The 20782-nt window shown below is 38.0% G+C and overlaps 1 protein-coding gene and 1 pseudogene across 5 annotated transcripts in view; one reads left to right on the forward strand and one right to left on the reverse strand.

Moving 5' to 3' along the window:
* The window catches only part of LOC127612044 (ribosomal RNA processing protein 1 homolog A-like), a 189444-nt pseudogene that overhangs the window by 142504 nt on the left and 26158 nt on the right, over positions 1-20782 (forward strand).
* LOC127612083 (ribosomal RNA processing protein 1 homolog A-like) overlaps positions 1-20782 on the reverse strand; it is a 103378-nt gene that overhangs the window by 13736 nt on the left and 68860 nt on the right. The window contains exons 1-12 of one of the 5 annotated variants that reach the window (XM_052083062.1): positions 14441-14619; positions 7181-7263; positions 6654-6711; positions 6489-6574; positions 6350-6411; positions 6108-6237; positions 5757-5821; positions 3646-3806; positions 2773-2879; positions 2497-2594; positions 1535-1554; positions 1345-1442 (exon numbers count right to left, since the gene is read on the reverse strand). In XM_052083062.1, the coding sequence (XP_051939022.1) occupies positions 1351-1442; positions 1535-1554; positions 2497-2594; positions 2773-2879; positions 3646-3806; positions 5757-5821; positions 6108-6237; positions 6350-6411; positions 6489-6574; positions 6654-6711; positions 7181-7263; positions 14441-14567 (1089 nt within the window). In that variant the 5' untranslated portion in view covers positions 14568-14619 and the 3' untranslated portion in view covers positions 1345-1350. Of the gene's footprint in view, positions 1-1344; positions 1443-1534; positions 1555-2496; positions 2595-2772; positions 2880-3645; positions 3807-5756; positions 5822-6107; positions 6238-6349; positions 6412-6488; positions 6575-6653; positions 6712-7180; positions 7264-14440; positions 14620-20782 lie in introns of those variants that run through there. The other 4 variants (XM_052083061.1, XM_052083058.1, XM_052083059.1 and 1 more) reach the window with 4 other exon arrangements.

A 20782-nucleotide genomic window follows, 5' to 3' on the forward strand; every position in this document is an offset into this window, starting at 1 on the left:
AATTCTAACTTATGTCAGAATTCTGACACATTACTCACATTAAAGTCAGGAATTTTGAGAATTAAGACAGAGTTCTAACTTTAATGTTAGAATTCTGACAATAACGGGGGCTTAAAGTTTACAAGCAGGCACCTTTCCTAAGCATTGATAGAATTTGAATGACCCTATCCTCCAAGATCATCTCATCTGGATAGGGTCGGAAAGGAAATTACTCAGGCAAAACGAGAATCCAAAGAGGCCTCGGGAGATGAGTGACCTATGCGAAAGGAGATTTAAAGGTTTTATCCATGCACCCTTTCCTAAGCATTCGTATGCTGCACTCGATGAAAGTGGGAAATCGGAAATATTCCACATGGATTGTCCCAGTCCACCCTCAATGCATTGGGGGGGAATTTAAACAACAAAGACGGCTGATTCTGATAAACTGTTGTTCTGGTTTGTTACAACACATTTGAACCCCAGCTAACCTTCTTCATAATTAATTTTATTCATATAAATAAAGGTATATACTATCTCCAATGCATTTAATGAATTTCACCAAATAATTTAATTAATGCAAGGAGATAGCAGCATGTATGTATTCCAACACTCAGTGCAAATCATGGTGTGCTACATGAAGCCATGTCAAATTAACTAAATGTAATAATATAAATATTCATTCATAATAAATTGGCATTCACGGTTGTGTCTCCATGGAGGTTGTCATTGTTGAGTGACATCACACATCGCAAATTTGATCTGACGTAAACACACACACACACACGCATACACACAAACAAAACATAAATGTACTCTTTATTTCAATAGCGCACAAGTATGAGCATAAACCTATTTGACTTATTTTAACATGAACATACATTTCTTGTATATTAATTATTCCACTTTGTGTGCTACGTGAAGTCATGTCAAAAAAGTCATGTATACTCGTTTGCTTCCCAACACTTCATTTGTTCTTCTTGGATCAGGTCTCTGAGTTTTTGTGCTGTACTCAGCCATTCCATGTTTCTTCTGCCTTTAGCATCTTCAATGAGTGCTGTAATACTGCTGAGACTGTCTCTCAGAGACCTCGGTTCAGGTGTTTTTTCTTCAGCATCTTCCCACTCTTCCTCTTCCTCTTTAATGACAAAACCAGTCTCTCCATATTCCTGGTTATGGGTTGCAATATTACTGTCCATTTGCAGCAGGTCTTCTAGTGTGCTCTCTGGTGCTACTTTTTTTAGGCTCTGCAGATCATCATTGTAGAACTGGAAAGCTTCTTCCTCTTGTGTTGCTTGGCTTGCTTCACCAGAAAAGTTGCATTTTGAAGTGAGAAAGAGGTCCTTTACGATTCTTAGCTGTTTCCTTTGCATTCTATCCACGCTTCATCTTCTTTCTGCTGGCAAACATTTCATCATCCTCATCTGTAGAGACTTCCTCTGGATAGCCATCTTGAGGAAATAGACCTAACCGAAAAAAAAGGCAGAGGATGAGTCACATAACACAAATAAACAAGAAAGACATTGTGTCGTATCAGGCAATTTAAAAATAACAATACCTTCACTGAGATCCTGCAGCCTGCCATGAAAGAGAGAGAAAGTATGTTGAAAGACAAGAGGTCTGATAATGCATATCATAAACTACATTCGACTGGCGTAAAAATCACTCTTTTCCCAATCTGCTGAACAACTCTCTGATCCACTGAAATTTTAAGACACTGGCCAAAAATAGGATCCACTGGAGAGTTCCCAGGCGAAAACCACTGTTGACCAAAAAGAACACAAAGGCTCATCTCACATTTGCCAAAAGACATCAAGATGATCCTCAAAACCTTTGGAAAAAACATTCTGTCGACCGATGAATCAAAAATTGAATTTGTGCGGCCTGTTACATTTGGGGTAGAAATGATAGCATTTGATTAATAAAACATGGTGTTGCCAATGTGATGGTCTGGGGCTGCTTTTCTATCTGAGGACAAGGTCAATTTGCTGTGATTGATGGGACAATGAATTCTGCTGTCTACTAGAAAATCCTGAAGGATGATGTCCGACCATCAGTTTAGTTTGCACCCTCAAAATCAAGCACTCTTGGATCATGCAGAAAGACAACTAACCGTAACACAACAGCAAGTCCATCTCTGAACGGCTCAAAAAACAAAAGAAAATAAAGTAAGATTTTGCAGTGGTCAAGTCAAAGTCCGGATTTGAATCCAATAGAGATGCTGTGGCGTGACCTCAAAAGGGAAACTCTCCAATGTGGCATAGTTGAATTAAATCTGCCAAAGTGGGCCAAAATTCCTCCATAGCGTCAAAGACTGACCACAAATTATCGCAAATGCTTGATTTCAGTTATTGCTGCCAAGGGCGTCACAACCCATTACTAGCTTCAAGGGGCAATTACTTCTTCCACATAAGGACAGGAAGGTTTGGCTTTTCTTTTTGCCATATTTAAATCACACGGACCACAACAACAGATACAGTATGATACTTTCAAAACTGTCTGAGGGGCTACAAAACTTACACTTTGATGATTTTGTAGAGCCTCTCTCTATTGTGGCTGGGTGTGCTACTTCGAATTGACACCTCTAAGAGCTTGTCAGCAAGAGCTGCATAGTCAAACTGTAAAATAGATGTTTCATTAGAAGGGGGAAAGCAGAACATGGTATTTATCAAGAGCTCTGACTAAAGTGGTGCAGTGTAGCATATGTCTTTCCAATGAAAACCCAAGTATCCCAAAATATGTGTTCATTCTTGGAAAAACAACAACATGCATTTAGGATAAAAATACAATACTAACCTGTAGAACTGGTGCTGTATTATCATCATCATCATCATCATCAAATTGTAACTCTGTGTCGGAGTCTCCTGATTCATGAGCACCCTGTTTCAAGTATGATTTACTGCCTGAAAACAAAATAACCAGCAAATAATGTCTTCCTGGCATAAAAATTCAATTCAATTCAGTCATTTATCTACAAAATTATGTAACATTCATGGAGTTCTTTTTAAAACACTGTAGCATTCATGATTTGCAATCAATAACTTACACAAAAACAGGTTGTTGTGTGCTATATAAATAGTGATTCTGAACGGAAACTCAAAGTTTGGGGAATATTTTTTTTTTGGTCAGATTGCACTTAATGTTGCGTACTATATAGCAGTGGTCCCAAACACTTGCCCGTGGGCCTTTTGGTACTGAGCTGAACGATCGCTTGTGTGGCGCTTTCTCCAAAGCTATGGAAAGAAATCAAGCCTGCTGTTGGCCATGTGCAAGGTACATTCTCAAAAACGGGCATGACGACAATCCAGTTGAATCAGCTGAACAAGTATTACTGAAGTGATGATGTGGAAAGCATGTTAATGCCAGCGGATTTGCACATCCTGCCCACCTAAAGATGAGCGGTTTAGTCGCTATGACCTAGCAATGCGGCCACCAAAATATCAAACACCGTATGTAGGATGGATTCGTTCATCCATCCATCCGTCCATTTTGCAAAGTGCTAACTTCAAAATCATTACGTTGACACTTTGAAAGGAAAATCAACTCAAAAATGTTCTTTAAAACAATATGCATTATGCAGCCTCATTAGTCTAAACATGGTATTACGATTAATATTGTGTTTGTGGAAAAATTAAACAACAAACTCTTCCCATTTTTGTGAAAATGTACCGTTAATCTGCTTCACGGGGTCCTCTTCATCATCAGAGGACTGGCCTGAATCAGAGGACTCTGCTTCTTTCAGCTCCCTCATCAGATCCTCAATGGCATAGGGAGCCTGGTCAATAATTGTGTTGAAGATGCTGTTGCAGATCGCTCGGAAAAGTGTCCGACTGGTGAGACGGTCAATTAAAGAGAATGGTCGATCAGTGGATGGCAAATATTACAAAGCAAGCAGGAAGCTTCAGATCAAGACAGAATTTCGCTGCCATTCATCAGTGACGCTCCTAAAACTAGTATGATCAATAAAGGATGTGTTGCCTGTAATATTACACGACCAGGACGCCAGCCAAATCCTCTTGAACACTGACATCCAAATTGGAGATATTTTGCTTTGGTGACGTTATTCAATGTTAAGGTCAAAAGTTGTATGATTGTCTGGCAAATTAGATGAATACACTTTCAAGCCATTGAAATGAAAACATATTCAAAGGCCCGATAATTCTACCACATTTGAAGTAAACATATTCCGCTGGGTTATGGGGTATTCAAGACTGACAAAACGTTTTCATATACGTAAAATTATTGTTACCCCTCTGTTAATGAAAGAATAACCCTCAGTGATCACAGAAATAACTTCAATCTGACCAAAGTACAGTCAAACCCCGGCTTTCGGATTTCGACCAGAAAATTTGAGATTTTTACACCTCAGGTTAGAACTGAAAACCGGTTTTCGACCAAACTGAGCACACCCGAATACGCCACTTGACTCCTTTCGGGTTTCTTACACGAGCAAGTGACGCTTACACGTTTGACGTTCACAAAAATACCGGTATTATGAAACAGTCTTGGTTATTCTATAATTTACTGGTTGTAGCGTGGTAACTTTATGAATAAAACATTTGTCATAAGGTGTCATATGCTGTCGGTAGAACTAACGATGACACGTGGTAGATTCTTTCGTCAAATTGATAGTAGATTACACATGCATCGTCTTGGGAAGAGGATGTCAAGCCACAGCAATACTTACCTGTATTAATGATTACCAGGAAATTAATCTTTGCGGTGTGAGACTGGAAAAAAATACTCTGATTTTGTGGTGTGCTGTATTCATGATGCCATATGAGTACAACATAATTTGATCCATTTATTTCGTTGAATAATCCTGGAGTACACAGCTGCTGATATAATGTTCATTGTTAATGCATAGTTTTCAAACATTTACCCTTGAAGCATTATACTTTGGAGTATCAGAATTCTTGATTATGAATATCAGTCAAAATAGAAAAATGGCTTCCTATGATGAACGTTTACGGAACCCAAAATTAGTTACCATGGTTTCCCATTGGGTAATCCAACGGAATCGAAAAACGTGAATTTCCTAAATCCTCAGGCCTGCTACGGTACATCTTTTTTTCCCACCCGCAACGATCAGTTTGACAATCGCCACCATTGTTGTTTTGATCTCGCATGAAGTAATGTCGCATGTCGTTCTTGCAATATGCGGAAAGTAGATGATTGCCAAGTTTTGTATCGTTAAAACAAGTGTTGCGAACAAGTGTTGCGAATGTTTATTGCGGAGGTATCACGGAGGAAGCAGCTAAAGTTGGATAGTTTTTTGCGATAAGTTGACTTTGAGAAAGCCTTGCATCATTGGAAGCGGAGTAAAGAGAGGAGAATTTATGAACGCAAAGACTAAACTATGGAATGAAATAAGAACCTATTTCTCAGCAAATCTCGTATGCCTGAATTATTAAAATTTTTGCAGCATTTGTTGATAAGAAATAAACCTATTAGCAATGTATATTGTTGCTGTTTGTGTTATTATCATATGCAATTGAATAAGTAGACCATTTAAGAATTCGAAATTTGGGACTCTCGAAATGCCTAATGGGACTCACTTTTCTCATCAGCCAGTCCCTGGGACTGGCTGGGGTTAAACTGTAATATTATCACTCCGCGCGCACACACACGCACTCACACACAAACACACACTCACACAAAATGTACTTTTTAGTACATATTTTTTAAGTCAACACCATTAAAAATGGTGTGGAAGATTTAAAAAAATATACTTCCCTGCAGATATGAAATCAAACAAAAGGACGCTAAGAGGAACTTACTCCTTGGTCTTGGCTGCCGTTTTGCAGAATGGCTCGATGAATCTCAGGTTCTGGTCAGCAGTGAGCTACGGAGAAAAAATGTGAAAAGGACCATCACATTTCTTTATTTCAATAAGTTATTAATATTTCCTCAAAATCTTTTGCAGAATCCTCTATAATGGATGTGTCACTCAAACTATAATATTGGCATTTAGAGTGGATAGACATCAAAATTTCATATCTAAATTCTCTTCAGTTTATTTTTGTCAAGTGAAAGGCATTCAACAGGATCAATAAAATAAATACGGACAAGTACCCAAATCTCCATCTACGCTCCATACTCCAAATGACCCGTTTGGATCATAACTTTACCTCTGATGCACCCACAGCTCCTAGTTCCGTCAAGTAAAGGTCCAAGATATGAAACTGCAGACCAGCAGGTGCACCGTTGCCACTGTTCAGGAGCTCTGTTGCAAAGAGCTCCAGAAATCTTGAGACCACACTAAAAAAAAAAAAAAAAAATAAAAAAAAAAATAGAAAAGACATTATGTAAAATATTTAACCTATGTTATGACGTACTGTACAATTTGCGCATGACAGTTTTTATGGATTACCTGCTATCCCAATTGTTTCTCTTCAGCATCTCAAAGCTTTGTCTGAACATGAAGCGGATCAGCTGTAATACGAAAAGAAGGGCCACCATAAGGGGGAGAAAAGTGATATATTCATGGACGCGCGCGCACGCACACACACCTGGAAAAACTTGTCCATTCGTAGTCTGTCAATGCCAGTCCACTCTCTTTTGAAGGTCTTAAGGGAGCTCTCCAGATATAATAGTTCTGTGGAAAACAATTTTCACCACCGGCTTTTGACATTTTAATTTGTATTTGGAATTACACCAGCATAGGATCAACTTACGTCCATCAATGTCATGAAAGGTGTGAATCAGTGTGCAAACAGAGTTGGAAAGCTCCTCCTGTGAACAACATTGTGCCTCAAATTAAGCAAATAGAAAGTGAAACAATCCAAGAAAGGCTCAATATATTTAACAATTAAATGGCAGTGGGTGCCATTAATTCAGCCCAGCACGCAGGGTCGTGGTGGCCAGAGGGAATATTGTGGGATTCCTGAATGGCCGGTCCATTTCAGGACCAGTTTAACAATCCCTGCCCCCAAATGGCATAAAAATTACGTTTTTGCGCATGACAGCCGCTGTCTACAGTCACCGAGTGGTTGCACCGCGACTCCAGCGGTCCATCAAAATACATCTCCTAGACGCCTCCTTAGTGAGGTGTTCCGGGCATGTCCCAAAGGTAGGAATTCCTTGGGGCGAACCAGGACAGCCTGGGAACGCCTTGGGAAGAGCTCAAAGAAGTGATTGGCGACAAATCACAGCTCAGCCTGAAAATGTTCCACAAGCCGTGACGAAAGAAATAAAGAAATACCTGTAAAAGTGGTTTGTCCTGCATCCACAAGCAGTAGAACAGACCTTTCCACAGCTTGAGCATTTCTTCACTCGTAAAGCCATCTGGACAAAGAATAATAAAACCAAAGGAGCGCCTTGGTGAATAAGATAAGAAAACCTTTATTAGACTCGCAATGGAGAAATTCCCGATTCACAGCTGCAAAGTTATGAAAGGAAGAAGTAGAACAACAAAATATAGGAGCTGCTCTAAAGGCAGCCACTCACGCGGCACCATTTTGAAGTCAAAATAACAAAAATAACACAACACATGGGACACAGACAGTCGTGCAATCTTCACCACTTTTCTGCATACACTTTGTTGCCTCAAGCAGTTATAGATGAAAGAGGAGAGGATCAAAGTGTCCTTTCACCAGTCGATCAGAGACGTCATGCTGAAAATGTGCACACGTCTGCTACAAGCTAAGTTTTGAAAGCAAACACGAAGCTGTAGCGTCCAGTGACGAAAAAGAGATTGGCTCACATCTCCTGTCACATGCAAATCCACTTCAATTCCAAGCCGCGACTCCCAGTTCCACATCCGCATCGGCGCTACGCGCTAACGTCCCCTCTTCTCATCGTCGGCTCCTCAAGCCTTACATCCATCCAGCCGCAGACCGTTCAACAGCACCAATCTCTCCGCTGAACAAAGTGGGGCTGTGAAAAATGCTGCCCATTACAGGCGCAAGACACAAGCGCCCCGGGACTGTCCAGCAACGACAGTCAAATGGCGCTGATATTCCTCCCAGTCAAAAACAGTGCTGGTATACCCATGCTGCCGAGAAGGCGCAACCACCAAGCACAGAGTCTTGATGAATGTCGTGGCCAAAAAATGCTGAAAAAAGTCCACATCAGGTCCACACGACATAACAACAAACACAAAGTTACAAAACAAAAACACAAAAATAACAACAAAAAAGCAAAGCTCATGAGAGCACTTGCAGACGGCTGCCAACTCGGGCGCCATCTTGCCTTCAAATCGAATCGAGTATTATATCAGCTGTTTTTGGACAAAGCAAGGACAAGGAAGGCAGCTTTCATTAGATCGTACATTTCATACAGAAAGTAACTCACCACGCTCCATTTTAAAACAAATAAGCTATTCACACACAGACCTCATAACTAGAAGAAAGGGGACATTTGAGTAAACATTGATCAGGAGGGACTACTACAGTGTTAGGTTGTCAGAATCAAATGCGTGTAGATTTATTTTTACCTATTAACCCTCGAAGTCCACCGCTTGCGATAAATGTAAAATTATGTCTTTGAATCAAAGGCTAAGGCATTCGGAAAAACACGTGAGAGCTGAAACGTATGGGGGGGGTTCTAAAATGGCCTAAATTTCATGACGTCACCGGCTGATAGTTCTCAGGCATTACAGCAATAATAAAAAAGGTTTTGATTCCGTAATCTTCACAATTTACATATTTTGCACCATAGAGACCCATTAAAATTCATATTTTTGAAAGCATCGTAAACCTAATGTGTAAACATGCATTTCACACGATTTTTACGTCAATCGCTTTGTTTTCGCTTGGACAGACGTATGCATACCACATTGTTGGGTTGAGGTCATTCCAATTGTGCAACTTTTAGGTGGCGCCAGAGGATCGCAAATGAGTTTGCCTCTTTGCAGGAGGCTTCAAACCAATGCATTTTACATGAACACGTCCGGTCGGGATTGTTAGTAGGGCTTGGTTGGGACCTCCAGACACAATTTTTTTTTCCTTTTGCAAAAAATAAAGAATAAAAAAATCCCAAAGAACTAATAAAAACTATATATGTATGGATAGCACAGATGCCTCTGAACATTTTGAGTGTTTGAAAAAAAAAAAAGAATGTTTGTATAACACAAAATACATCATTACAAAAATTGTAAAATGCGTAACTTAGGGTTTTTTTTCATTTGAAGGACCCATTAAACTGCCTTTGAAAAGTAGTCTGAAGTTTGTTGCTAGTCGAAACAGGGCACACGCTGCGAGCCCCGAAATTCCCCATCCCACTAAGCAGCGCACAATTACAAGTGTTTTCGAAGGCAGCAACAGTATGTGATGGCAATAAACCTGGGATCAGGTCGGCCTCCAATCGATAAAAACAAGTCAAGCCAACCTCCACAACGATTGTTCATCCTCTATGACGGTAACGCCGCCAAGTGCTGCAAAAGCCAATTTAAAAATAAAAGCCTAACTAGTGTCCTGCTATTGATTGGTAGCCGTCAATTTTGAAGTTTCACAGCCGGCATTCACAGCCGGTTGATGGCATGTTACTGTAATAATACAAGAGTTGCGGCTTAGAATTGAAGCAGATTTACATCAATTCAATACATTTAAAATAATTGCCATATCAGAAACTTGGCTTGATGAAGATAAAACAACTGAAATGGAAATAGAAGGTTATGAAATGTTTGCAACTAATAGAGAAAACAAAAAAGGAGGGGGGGGGGTTGCAATATATGTAGACAAAGCACTTAAATGCAGTAAAATCGAGAGATTGACAAACACAATAGAAAACCTAATGGAATGTCTAACCATTGAAATACACAATAAAAAGGCATCAAATATCATCATAAGTTGCATCTATAGGACACCAGGAACATGTATTGACACATTCAATAAAAAACTAACATATATGCTCAGTTACTACAACGATAAGAAAACACGAATAATATGTGGTGACTTTAACATTGACTTATTAAACAAAAATAGACACAAAAAAACAACTGACTTCATAAATACTATGTACAGCAACAGCTTTTTCCCAGTAATCCTGAAACCTAGCAGAATAACAGTTGACACGGCCATATTAATAGATAACATATTTATAAATAAGATTGATCATAAAATGGAAAGTGGACTTCTCATTAATGACATAAGTGACCACTTGCCTGTTTTTGCAGTTTTTCATAATTATTTCGATAGAAAAGCTAAATCAACAAATTGTATAACAGAAATAAGACTAAGAACCCAACGTTCCATCGATGCCTTTAAGCAAGACCTAGAAAAACAAAACTGGACCGAGGTCTACTCAAACGAAGACCCAAATACAGCGTTTGAAGTATTTCAGTCTACCATAATCTCCTTATATGATAAACATTTTCCATTAACTCAAGTTTCCAAAAAGTATAAAGACCCAAGTAAGCCATGGATAACGAAAGGCATAGAAAACGCATGTAAAAAGAAAAACAATTTATATAAATTGTTTTTAAAATTCAGAACTGAAGCAGCAGAAAAAAAATATAAGACCTATAAAAATAAACTAGTAAATATTATAAGAACCAGTAAAAGAGATTATTATCATGCACTATTAGAGCAGAATAAAGGTAACACACAAGAAATATGGAAAATACTTAACCAAGTAATCAGAAATAGTCCTAAAAAAATGGATTATCCAGAGTATTTTATCAAAGGCAAAAATACTATTTTGGAAAAAACTGCAGAAATAGCAACTGAATTTAATGAGTATTTTGTCAACATCGGCAGTAACCTAGCAAAACAAATTCCTGACCCAACAGACCTGTTTGAAGTGGATAGATACGTAGAAAAAAACTCCTCCACGATGTTCCTTACTGCAGTAAAACAAGAAGAAGTATCAAATATTATAAAAACTTTTAAAAATAAAAAGTCAACTGATTGCTTTAATATTGATATGACAATAATCAAGCAGATTATAGAATATGTAGTGCGACCTTTCACACACATATGCAACCTGTCATTCAAAGCTGGTATCTTTCCATCAAAAATGAAAATTGCTAAAGTTATTCCAATCTATAAAAGTGGAGAAAAACATCTGTTTACAAATTATAGACCAATATCACTACTACCACAATTTTCAAAAATATTAGAAAAACTATTTTCTCGCAGACTTGATAGTTTTATACAAAAGCATGCGCTGTTAAGTGAGAATCAATATGGCTTCAGGGAAAAACGGACCACCTCAATGGCAGTTATGGAGTTTGTGGAAGCTGTTGGGGTTTTCCTAGTTCTAAAAAAAGCTTTTGACACAATAGATCACAGTATATTATTGAAAAAAACTAGAAAGATATGGCATTAGAGGTGTAGCTTATAAATGGATAAGTTATTTAGAAAACAGATATCAGTACGTGCAACTCAACAATAAAAAACGAATCAACTGAAAATCACTCACGGAGTACCTCAGGGGTCAGTGCTTGGTCCAAAACTATTCATCTTATATATAAATGATATCTGCAAGGTCTCAAAACTATTTAAATGTGTCCTATTGGCTGATGATACAACTTTCTACTGTTCTGGAATAAATCTGAAACAGCTCCTGACAACCGTAGAAAACGAATTAAACAAATTAAAAAACTGGTTCGACAGAAATAAATTGTCACTCAACCTGAAAAAAATCGAAGTCAATTGTTTTTGGCACAAGACCAATCAAACACCAAGCTAAAATTATGATAAACTCAATTGAAATAGAAAGAGCGTATGAAACCAAGTTTCTCGGATTAGTAATAGACTCAAAACTATGTTGGAAACCACATATCGATAACGTAAAAAGAAAAATAGCCAAGACCGTAGGGATCCTCTACAAAACCAAGGAAGTGCTAAATAAGAGATCCTTGTACACATTATACACTTCATTATTATTACCATACATGACCTACTGTGTGGAAATATGGGGAAATGCCTGCAAAACAAACACACTCCCTATTCTCAAACTACAAAAAAAAGCAATTCGAATTATTAATAGATCAAATTATACGGAACCCACAAATCCACTATTTATTAAATTAAATACGATGAAATTTTATGACCTGGTTGACTTTAAAATCGCCCAATTAATGTACAAAGCACACAATAACCTGCTCTGCTAAAACATTCAGAAGTTTTTTGAAATTCGAGAAAGCAACTATGAATTAAGAGGTACCAACTTATTCAAAAAACTCAAAACAAGAACAAACATCAAGCAAAGAAGTGTATCTAGCAAAGGTGTTAATCTGTGGAATAATCTCGAAACGGACCTAAAAATGAGTAAATCGCTTGCTGAGTTCAAAAACAAATTCAAAAAAATAGTACAAACAACCTACACCAATCAGAGTTAAAATGATAAATTCTAAACATTAAATATAATGATAAATCAGAACTAAGTTGATAAATAGAGAAAGGTATTGCAATACCCATTATGAATACAAGAGAAAATTGACACAAGAGTGCCAGGGTGAGGATGTATATAATCCCGATACAAACCAAAAGTTGTGAAAATATCACGGTTAAGGGTAAAGTATGAGCCTTAATGGAGACTTCTTCTTACTTTTTCTTTTCTGATTGATATAAAAATGATTTAGTAGATATAAACACATAACGGGGTAGGACAAGATAAGTTTTTTTACTTCATCCTACTCCCTTGAACATAACTGTGTTGAATGAAGACTGATTTCTTTCTTTTACTTTTTTATCTACCTTATTTTCTGTCAAATTATTACTGTATATGTTTTATGTTCAATAAACAACCCAAACCCAAACCAAACATGGGACACTTTGATTAGCTCCTCTTTCATTTATAACTGCATCAAACAACAAACTGCATGCAGGAAAAGTGGTCAAGATTGCACGACTGTGTCTTATCGAGTCAACTACAATTTTATTGTCAAATGTGCTGTATGTGCAACATACCTTTACATTCCCTCTCACAACATGCAACAAGACAAGACACATTAGACACAGACAATCTTATGTGTTGTATTGTAGTTAGAACTGCATGACTGTCCGTGTTTTATGTTGTGTTGTGTTTATTATTTTACTTCATGTTAACTGTTTTGTAAAGCGCTTTGTTACAGCTGCCGCTGTTGTGAAAGCGCTATATAAATCAGCATGTATTGTATTGTATTGTATTTTGTTATTATGACTTCAAGATGGCGCCGCAAAAGTGGCTGCCTTTATAGCAGCTCCTATATTTTGTTCTACTTTCTTCCTTTATAACTTTGCTGCTGTAAATTGGGATTTTCTCCATTGTGAGACAATTATAGGTTTTCTTATTCTTATTCAAATAGTGCATACCAACTAAACTCTTACCTGAGGCAGAAAAAAAATGCAAGCATTTAAAAAAAATAAAATCAAGGCTCTTGAATTGGACTTTTGTCACCACTGGTAAAATTTCCAATCAGAATGTTCATGCACAGTATCGGTAACAGATTTGACACTGGTCGAAACGGCAGATAGTGATATCTGAATTTCAAACCTTAAGTATAGATGTCTGCAACGTTACCATATTTTCATGACTACAAGGCACATTCAAAACTCTTACATGTCCTCCAAAATGGAAGGAACGCCTAATAATGTGGGGCACTTTGTGTATGAACCAAGTTCCAAATTCTGTGAATGATGTGGAGTAGCTGCACTGCATTTGACTGATTGATGTGCGGACAGGCTGCTTATATAAAGGAAAAGCAGGCGTAACTTAGGACAGCATGCAGACATTAAGCGCCTTCCTCAACATTAAACTTAATTCACACAGAGAGGAGAGGAAGACATTAATGTCTACAAGATCTCAAATATCGGCCAGATTTTTTTTTATATTTTCAGACACTGTGGCAGACATGTGCCCATGAATTTTGGTAGAGAATAGAGAGAACATCAAGCCGCGTTAAGCATTATGCCCTATAGTGAACGCCTATGGGCAAGAAAAAGCTCAATTAAAATGTATTATTATTATTATTAATGCTCATAAAATCCTAAACAAAGAGACTATTACTTATTTTCAGAGGTTGAAGTGGATTTAAGTGTTAATTTGGGTGGCGATAAGTTGTCAAACATTAAGACACGTTAAGCTTATTCTCAACAGTGAGCCTCCTGATAGCTTAATGTCCATAAAATCTATGATAGTGTAGCGATTTTTGATATCCACAGAGGTTTACGTGGGCATAGGTAGAAATGTGCATGTGAATTTTGATAACTGCTCGTAGTTTCCTGACATTAACATTACATTTGGCTTTTTTTTTTTAACAATAAGCGTTTTAGTTAGCACGACGTTGCTGATGTATACAATGTTAATTGTGGATAGTGTAACTTAACCTTTTAAATCTGAACCCACTTACCGTACTGTAAAACATTGTTTAGTTTCGAAGGATGGAATTTAATTAAAAACTGAGCTTGGACACAAAAAGTGTCCATATAGTGATATGTAACGTTCAAAACACAAGGCAATGCTATTAATTCGTATTTGTGAATGTTCCGAGCACCGTTATAAATGCACATAAGAGCACTAAACGCGAGTTACTTACCCGTCAGTTTCTGTGATCTGACATTTATATACTTCTTTAGCTTTTTTAATGCTTTTGTTCGAATGGGCTTTTCGTTTGAGGCTAACTTTTGTGCCAGTTGAATCTCTGGATCGTGAACGGCCGCCATTTTCACACTAATTCACGTGGAGCGGTGCTGCTCAGGCGCACTTTCCTTCATTTCGTCGCAGACAGATGACATCACACATTGCCATCACAGGCACGGATGTATGTTCCTGTATCTTGTTTTCGGTTATTTTGAAAAGTCAAAAAGTCAAAGTCAAAAGCCAGCTTTATTGTAAAACATGCTCTATTTACAACATCCAGCATAGATGAAATTTATTTCCCCTCAACCACAGTGCAAATATCCGGTGCATTAAAAAGCACAAAGCTAAAAACAAGGGCAGTGAAAATTGAATACAAAGGACATATATAAATATGAACAAATATAAATAATACATTGCAATCAACAGTCAACAGACAAACAAGTGTACAGAAGAGATTTAGGGCCAATAAAGAAAAAAATCCAAGGTTGGCAAGATTCCCACTTTTGTCTCAGAATTCTAACTTTATTCTCAGAATTCTAACTTATGTCAGAATTCTGACACATTACTCACATTAAAGTCAGGAATTTTGAGAATTAAGACAGAGTTCTAACTTTAATGTTAGAATTCTGACAATAACGGGGGCTTAAAGTTTACAAGCAGGCACCTTTCCTAAGCATTGATAGAATTTGAATGACCCTATCCTCCAAGATCATCTCATCTGGATAGGGTCGGAAAGGAAATTACTCAGGCAAAACGAGAATCCAAAGAGGCCTCGGGAGATGAGTGACCTATGCGAAAGGAGATTTAAAGGTTTTATCCATGCACCCTTTCCTAAGCATTCGTATGCTGCACTCGATGAAAGTGGGAAATCGGAAATATTCCACATGGATTGTCCCAGTCCACCCTCAATGCATTGGGGGGGAATTTAAACAACAAAGACGGCTGATTCTGATAAACTGTTGTTCTGGTTTGTTACAACACATTTGAACCCCAGCTAACCTTCTTCATAATTAATTTTATTCATATAAATAAAGGTATATACTATCTCCAATGCATTTAATGAATTTCACCAAATAATTTAATTAATGCAAGGAGATAGCAGCATGTATGTATTCCAACACTCAGTGCAAATCATGGTGTGCTACATGAAGCCATGTCAAATTAACTAAATGTAATAATATAAATATTCATTCATAATAAATTGGCATTCACGGTTGTGTCTCCATGGAGGTCGTCATTGTTGAGTGACATCACACATCGCAAATTTGATCTGACGTAAACACACACACACACACGCATACACACAAAAAAAACATAAATGTACTCTTTATTTCAATAGCGCACAAGTATGAGCATAAACCTATTTGACTTATTTTAACATGAACATACATTTCTTGTATATTAATTATTCCACTTTGAAGTCATGTCAAAAAAGTCATGTATACTCGTTTGCTTCCCAACACTTCATTTGTTCTTCTTGGATCAGGTCTCTGAGTTTTTGTGCTGTACTCAGCCATTCCATGTTTCTTCTGCCTTTAGCATCTTCAATGAGTGCTGTAATACTGCTGAGACTGTCTCTCAGAGACCTCGGTTCAGGTGTTTTTTCTTCAGCATCTTCCCACTCTTCCTCTTCCTCTTTAATGACAAAACCAGTCTCTCCATATTCCTGGTTATGGGTTGCAATATTACTGTCCATTTGCAGCAGGTCTTCTAGTGTGCTCTCTGGTGCTACTTTTTTTAGGCTCTGCAGATCATCATTGTAGAACTGGAAAGCTTCTTCCTCTTGTGTTGCTTGGCTTGCTTCACCAGAAAAGTTGCATTTTGAAGTGAGAAAGAGGTCCTTTACGATTCTTAGCCGTTTCCTCAAAGTTTCCTTGCATTTCCACGCTTCATCTTCTTTCTGCTGGCAAACATTTCATCATCCTCATCTGTAGAGACTTCCTCTGGATAGCCATCTTGAGGAAATAGACCTAACCGAAAAAAAAGGCAGAGGATGAGTCACATAACACAAATAAACAAGAAAGACATTGTGTCGTATCAGGCAATTTAAAAATAACAATACCTTCACTGAGATCCTGCAGCCTGCCATGAAAGAGAGAGAAAGTATGTTGAAAGACAAGAGGTCTGATAATGCATATCATAAACTACATTCGACTGGCGTAAAAATCACTCTTTTCCCAATCTGCTGAACAACTCTCTGATCCACTGAAATTTTAAGACACTGGCCAAAAATAGGATCCACTGGAGAGTTCCCAGGCGAAAACCACTGTTGACCAAAAAGAACACAAAGGCTCATCTCACATTTGCCAAAAGACATCAAGATGATCCTCAAAACCTTTGGAAAAAACATTCTGTCGACCGATGAATCAAAAATTGAATTTGTGCGGCCTGTTACATTTGGGGTAGAAATGATAGCATTTGATTAATAAAACATGGTGTTGCCAATGTGATGGTCTGGGGCTGCTTTTCTATCTGAGGACAAGGTCAATTTGCTGTGATTGATGGGACAATGAATTCTGCTGTCTACTAGAAAATCCTGAAGGATGATGTCCGACCATCAGTTTAGTTTGCACCCTCAAACTCAAGCACTCTTGGATCATGCAGAAAGACAACTAACCGTAACACAACAGCAAGTCCATCTCTGAACGGCTCAAAAAACAAAAGAAAATAAAGTAAGATTTTGCAGTGGTCAAGTCAAAGTCCGGATTTGAATCCAATAGAGATGCTGTGGCGTGACCTCAAAAGGGAAACTCTCCAATGTGGCATAGTTGAATTAAATCTGCCAAAGTGGGCCAAAATTCCTCCATAGCGTCAAAGACTGACCACAAATTATCGCAAATGCTTGATTTCAGTTATTGCTGCCAAGGGCGTCACAACCCATTACTAGCTTCAAGGGGCAATTACTTCTTCCACATAAGGACAGGAAGGTTTGGCTTTTCTTTTTGCCATATTTAAATCACACGGACCACAACAACAGATACAGTATGATACTTTCAAAACTGTCTGAGGGGCTACAAAACTTACACTTTGATGATTTTGTAGAGCCTCTCTCTATTGTGGCTGGGTGTGCTACTTCGAATTGACACCTCTAAGAGCTTGTCAGCAAGAGCTGCATAGTCAAACTGTAAAATAGATGTTTCATTAGAAGGGGGAAAGCAGAACATGGTATTTATCAAGAGCTCTGACTAAAGTGGTGCAGTGTAGCATATGTCTTTCCAATGAAAACCCAAGTATCCCAAAATATGTGTTCATTCTTGGAAAAACAACAACATGCATTTAGGATAAAAATACAATACTAACCTGTAGAACTGGTGCTGTATTATCATCATCATCATCATCATCAAATTGTAACTCTGTGTCGGAGTCTCCTGATTCATGAGCACCCTGTTTCAAGTATGATTTACTGCCTGAAAACAAAATAACCAGCAAATAATGTCTTCCTGGCATAAAAATTCAATTCAATTCAGTCATTTATCTACAAAATTATGTAACATTCATGGAGTTCTTTTTAAAACACTGTAGCATTCATGATTTGCAATCAATAACTTACACAAAAACAGGTTGTTGTGTGCTATATAAATAGTGATTCTGAACGGAAACTCAAAGTTTGGGGAATATTTTTTTTTTGGTCAGATTGCACTTAATGTTGCGTACTATATAGCAGTGGTCCCAAACACTTGCCCGTGGGCCTTTTGGTACTGAGCTGAACGATCGCTTGTGTGGCGCTTTCTCCAAAGCTATGGAAAGAAATCAAGCCTGCTGTTGGCCATGTGCAAGGTACATTCTCAAAAACGGGCATGACGACAATCCAGTTGAATCAGCTGAACAAGTATTACTGAAGTGATGATGTGGAAAGCATGTTAATGCCAGCGGATTTGCACATCCTGCCCACCTAAAGATGAGCGGTTCAGTCGCTATGACCTAGCAATGCGGCCACCAAAATATCAAACACCGTATGTAGGATGGATTCGTTCATCCATCCATCCGTCCATTTTGCAAAGTGCTAACTTCAAAATCATTACGTTGACACTTTGAAAGGAAAATCAACTCAAAAATGTTCTTTAAAACAATATGCATTATGCAGCCTCATTAGTCTAAACATGGTATTACGATTAATATTGTGTTTGTGGAAAAATTAAACAACAAACTCTTCCCATTTTTGTGAAAATGTACCGTTAATCTGCTTCACGGGGTCCTCTTCATCATCAGAGGACTGGCCTGAATCAGAGGACTCTGCTTCTTTCAGCTCCCTCATCAGATCCTCAATGGCATAGGGAGCCTGGTCAATAATTGTGTTGAAGATGCTGTTGCAGATCGCTCGGAAAAGTGTCCGACTGGTGAGACGGTCAATTAAAGAGAATGGTCGATCAGTGGATGGCAAATATTACAAAGCAAGCAGGAAGCTTCAGATCAAGACAGAATTTCGCTGCCATTCATCAGTGACGCTCCTAAAACTAGTATGATCAATAAAGGATGTGTTGCCTGTAATATTACACGACCAGGACGCCAGCCAAATCCTCTTGAACACTGACATCCAAATTGGAGATATTTTGCTTTGGTGACGTTATTCAATGTTAAGGTCAAAAGTTGTATGATTGTCTGGCAAATTAGATGAATACACTTTCAAGCCATTGAAATGAAAACATATTCAAAGGCCCGATAATTCTACCACATTTGAAGTAAACATATTCCGCTGGGTTATGGGGTATTCAAGACTGACAAAACGTTTTCATATACGTAAAATTATTGTTACCCCTCTGTTAATGAAAGAATAACCCTCAGTGATCACAGAAATAACTTCAATCTGACCAAAGTACAGTCAAACCCCGGCTTTCGGATTTCGACCAGAAAATTTGAGATTTTTACACCTCAGGTTAGAACTGAAAACCGGTTTTCGACCAAACTGAGCACACCCGAATACGCCACTTGACTCCTTTCGGGTTTCTTACACGAGCAAGTGACGCTTACACGTTTGACGTTCACAAAAATACCGGTATTATGAAACAGTCTTGGTTATTCTATAATTTACTGGTTGTAGCGTGGTAACTTTATGAATAAAACATTTGTCATAAGGTGTCATATGCTGTCGGTAGAACTAACGATGACACGTGGTAGATTCTTTCGTCAAATTGATAGTAGATTACACATGCATCGTCTTGGGAAGAGGATGTCAAGCCACAGCAATACTTACCTGTATTAATGATTACCAGGAAATTAATCTTTGCGGTGTGAGACTGGAAAAAAATACTCTGATTTTGTGGTGTGCTGTATTCATGATGCCATATGAGTACAACATAATTTGATCCATTTATTTCGTTGAATAATCCTGGAGTACACAGCTGCTGATATAATGTTCATTGTTAATGCATAGTTTTCAAACATTTACCCTTGAAGCATTATACTTTGGAGTATCAGAATTCTTGATTATGAATATCAGTCAAAATAGAAAAATGGCTTCCTATGATGAACGTTTACGGAACCCAAAATTAGTTACCATGGTTTCCCATTGGGTAATCCAACGGAATCGAAAAACGTGAATTTCCTAAATCCTCAGGCCTGCTACGGTACATCTTTTTTTCCCACCCGCAACGATCAGTTTGACAATCGCCACCATTGTTGTTTTGATCTCGCATGAAGTAATGTCGCATGTCGTTCTTGCAATATGCGGAAAGTAGATGATTGCCAAGTTTTGTATCGTTAAAACAAGTGTTGCGAACAAGTGTTGCGAATGTTTATTGCGGAGGTATCACGGAGGAAGCAGCTAAAGTTGGATAGTTTTTTGCGATAAGTTGACTTTGAGAAAGCCTTGCATCATTGGAAGCGGAGTAAAGAGAGAATTTATGAACGCAAAGACCAAACTATGGAATGAAATAAGAACCTATTTCTCAGCAAATCTCGTATGCCTGAATTATTAAAATTTTTGCAGCATTTGTTGATAAGAAATAAACCTATTAGCAATGTATATTGTTGCTGTTTGTGTTATTATCATATGCAATTGAATAAGTAGACCATTTAAGAATTCGAAATTTGGGACTCTCGAAATGCCTAATGGGACTCACTTTTCTCATCAGCCAGTCCCTGGGACTGGCTGGGGTTAAACTGTAATATTATCACTCCGCGCGCACACACACACAAACACACACTCACACAAAATGTACTTTTTAGTACATATTTTTTAAGTCAACACCATTAAAAATGGTGTGGAAGATTTAAAAAAATATACTTTCCTGCAGATATGAAATCAAACAAAAGGACGCTAAGAGGAACTTACTCCTTGGTCTTGGCTGCCGTTTTGCAG

This window comes from Hippocampus zosterae, chromosome 12 (genome assembly GCF_025434085.1).
Source record: "Hippocampus zosterae strain Florida chromosome 12, ASM2543408v3, whole genome shotgun sequence".
NCBI lineage: Eukaryota > Metazoa > Chordata > Actinopteri > Syngnathiformes > Syngnathidae > Hippocampus > Hippocampus zosterae.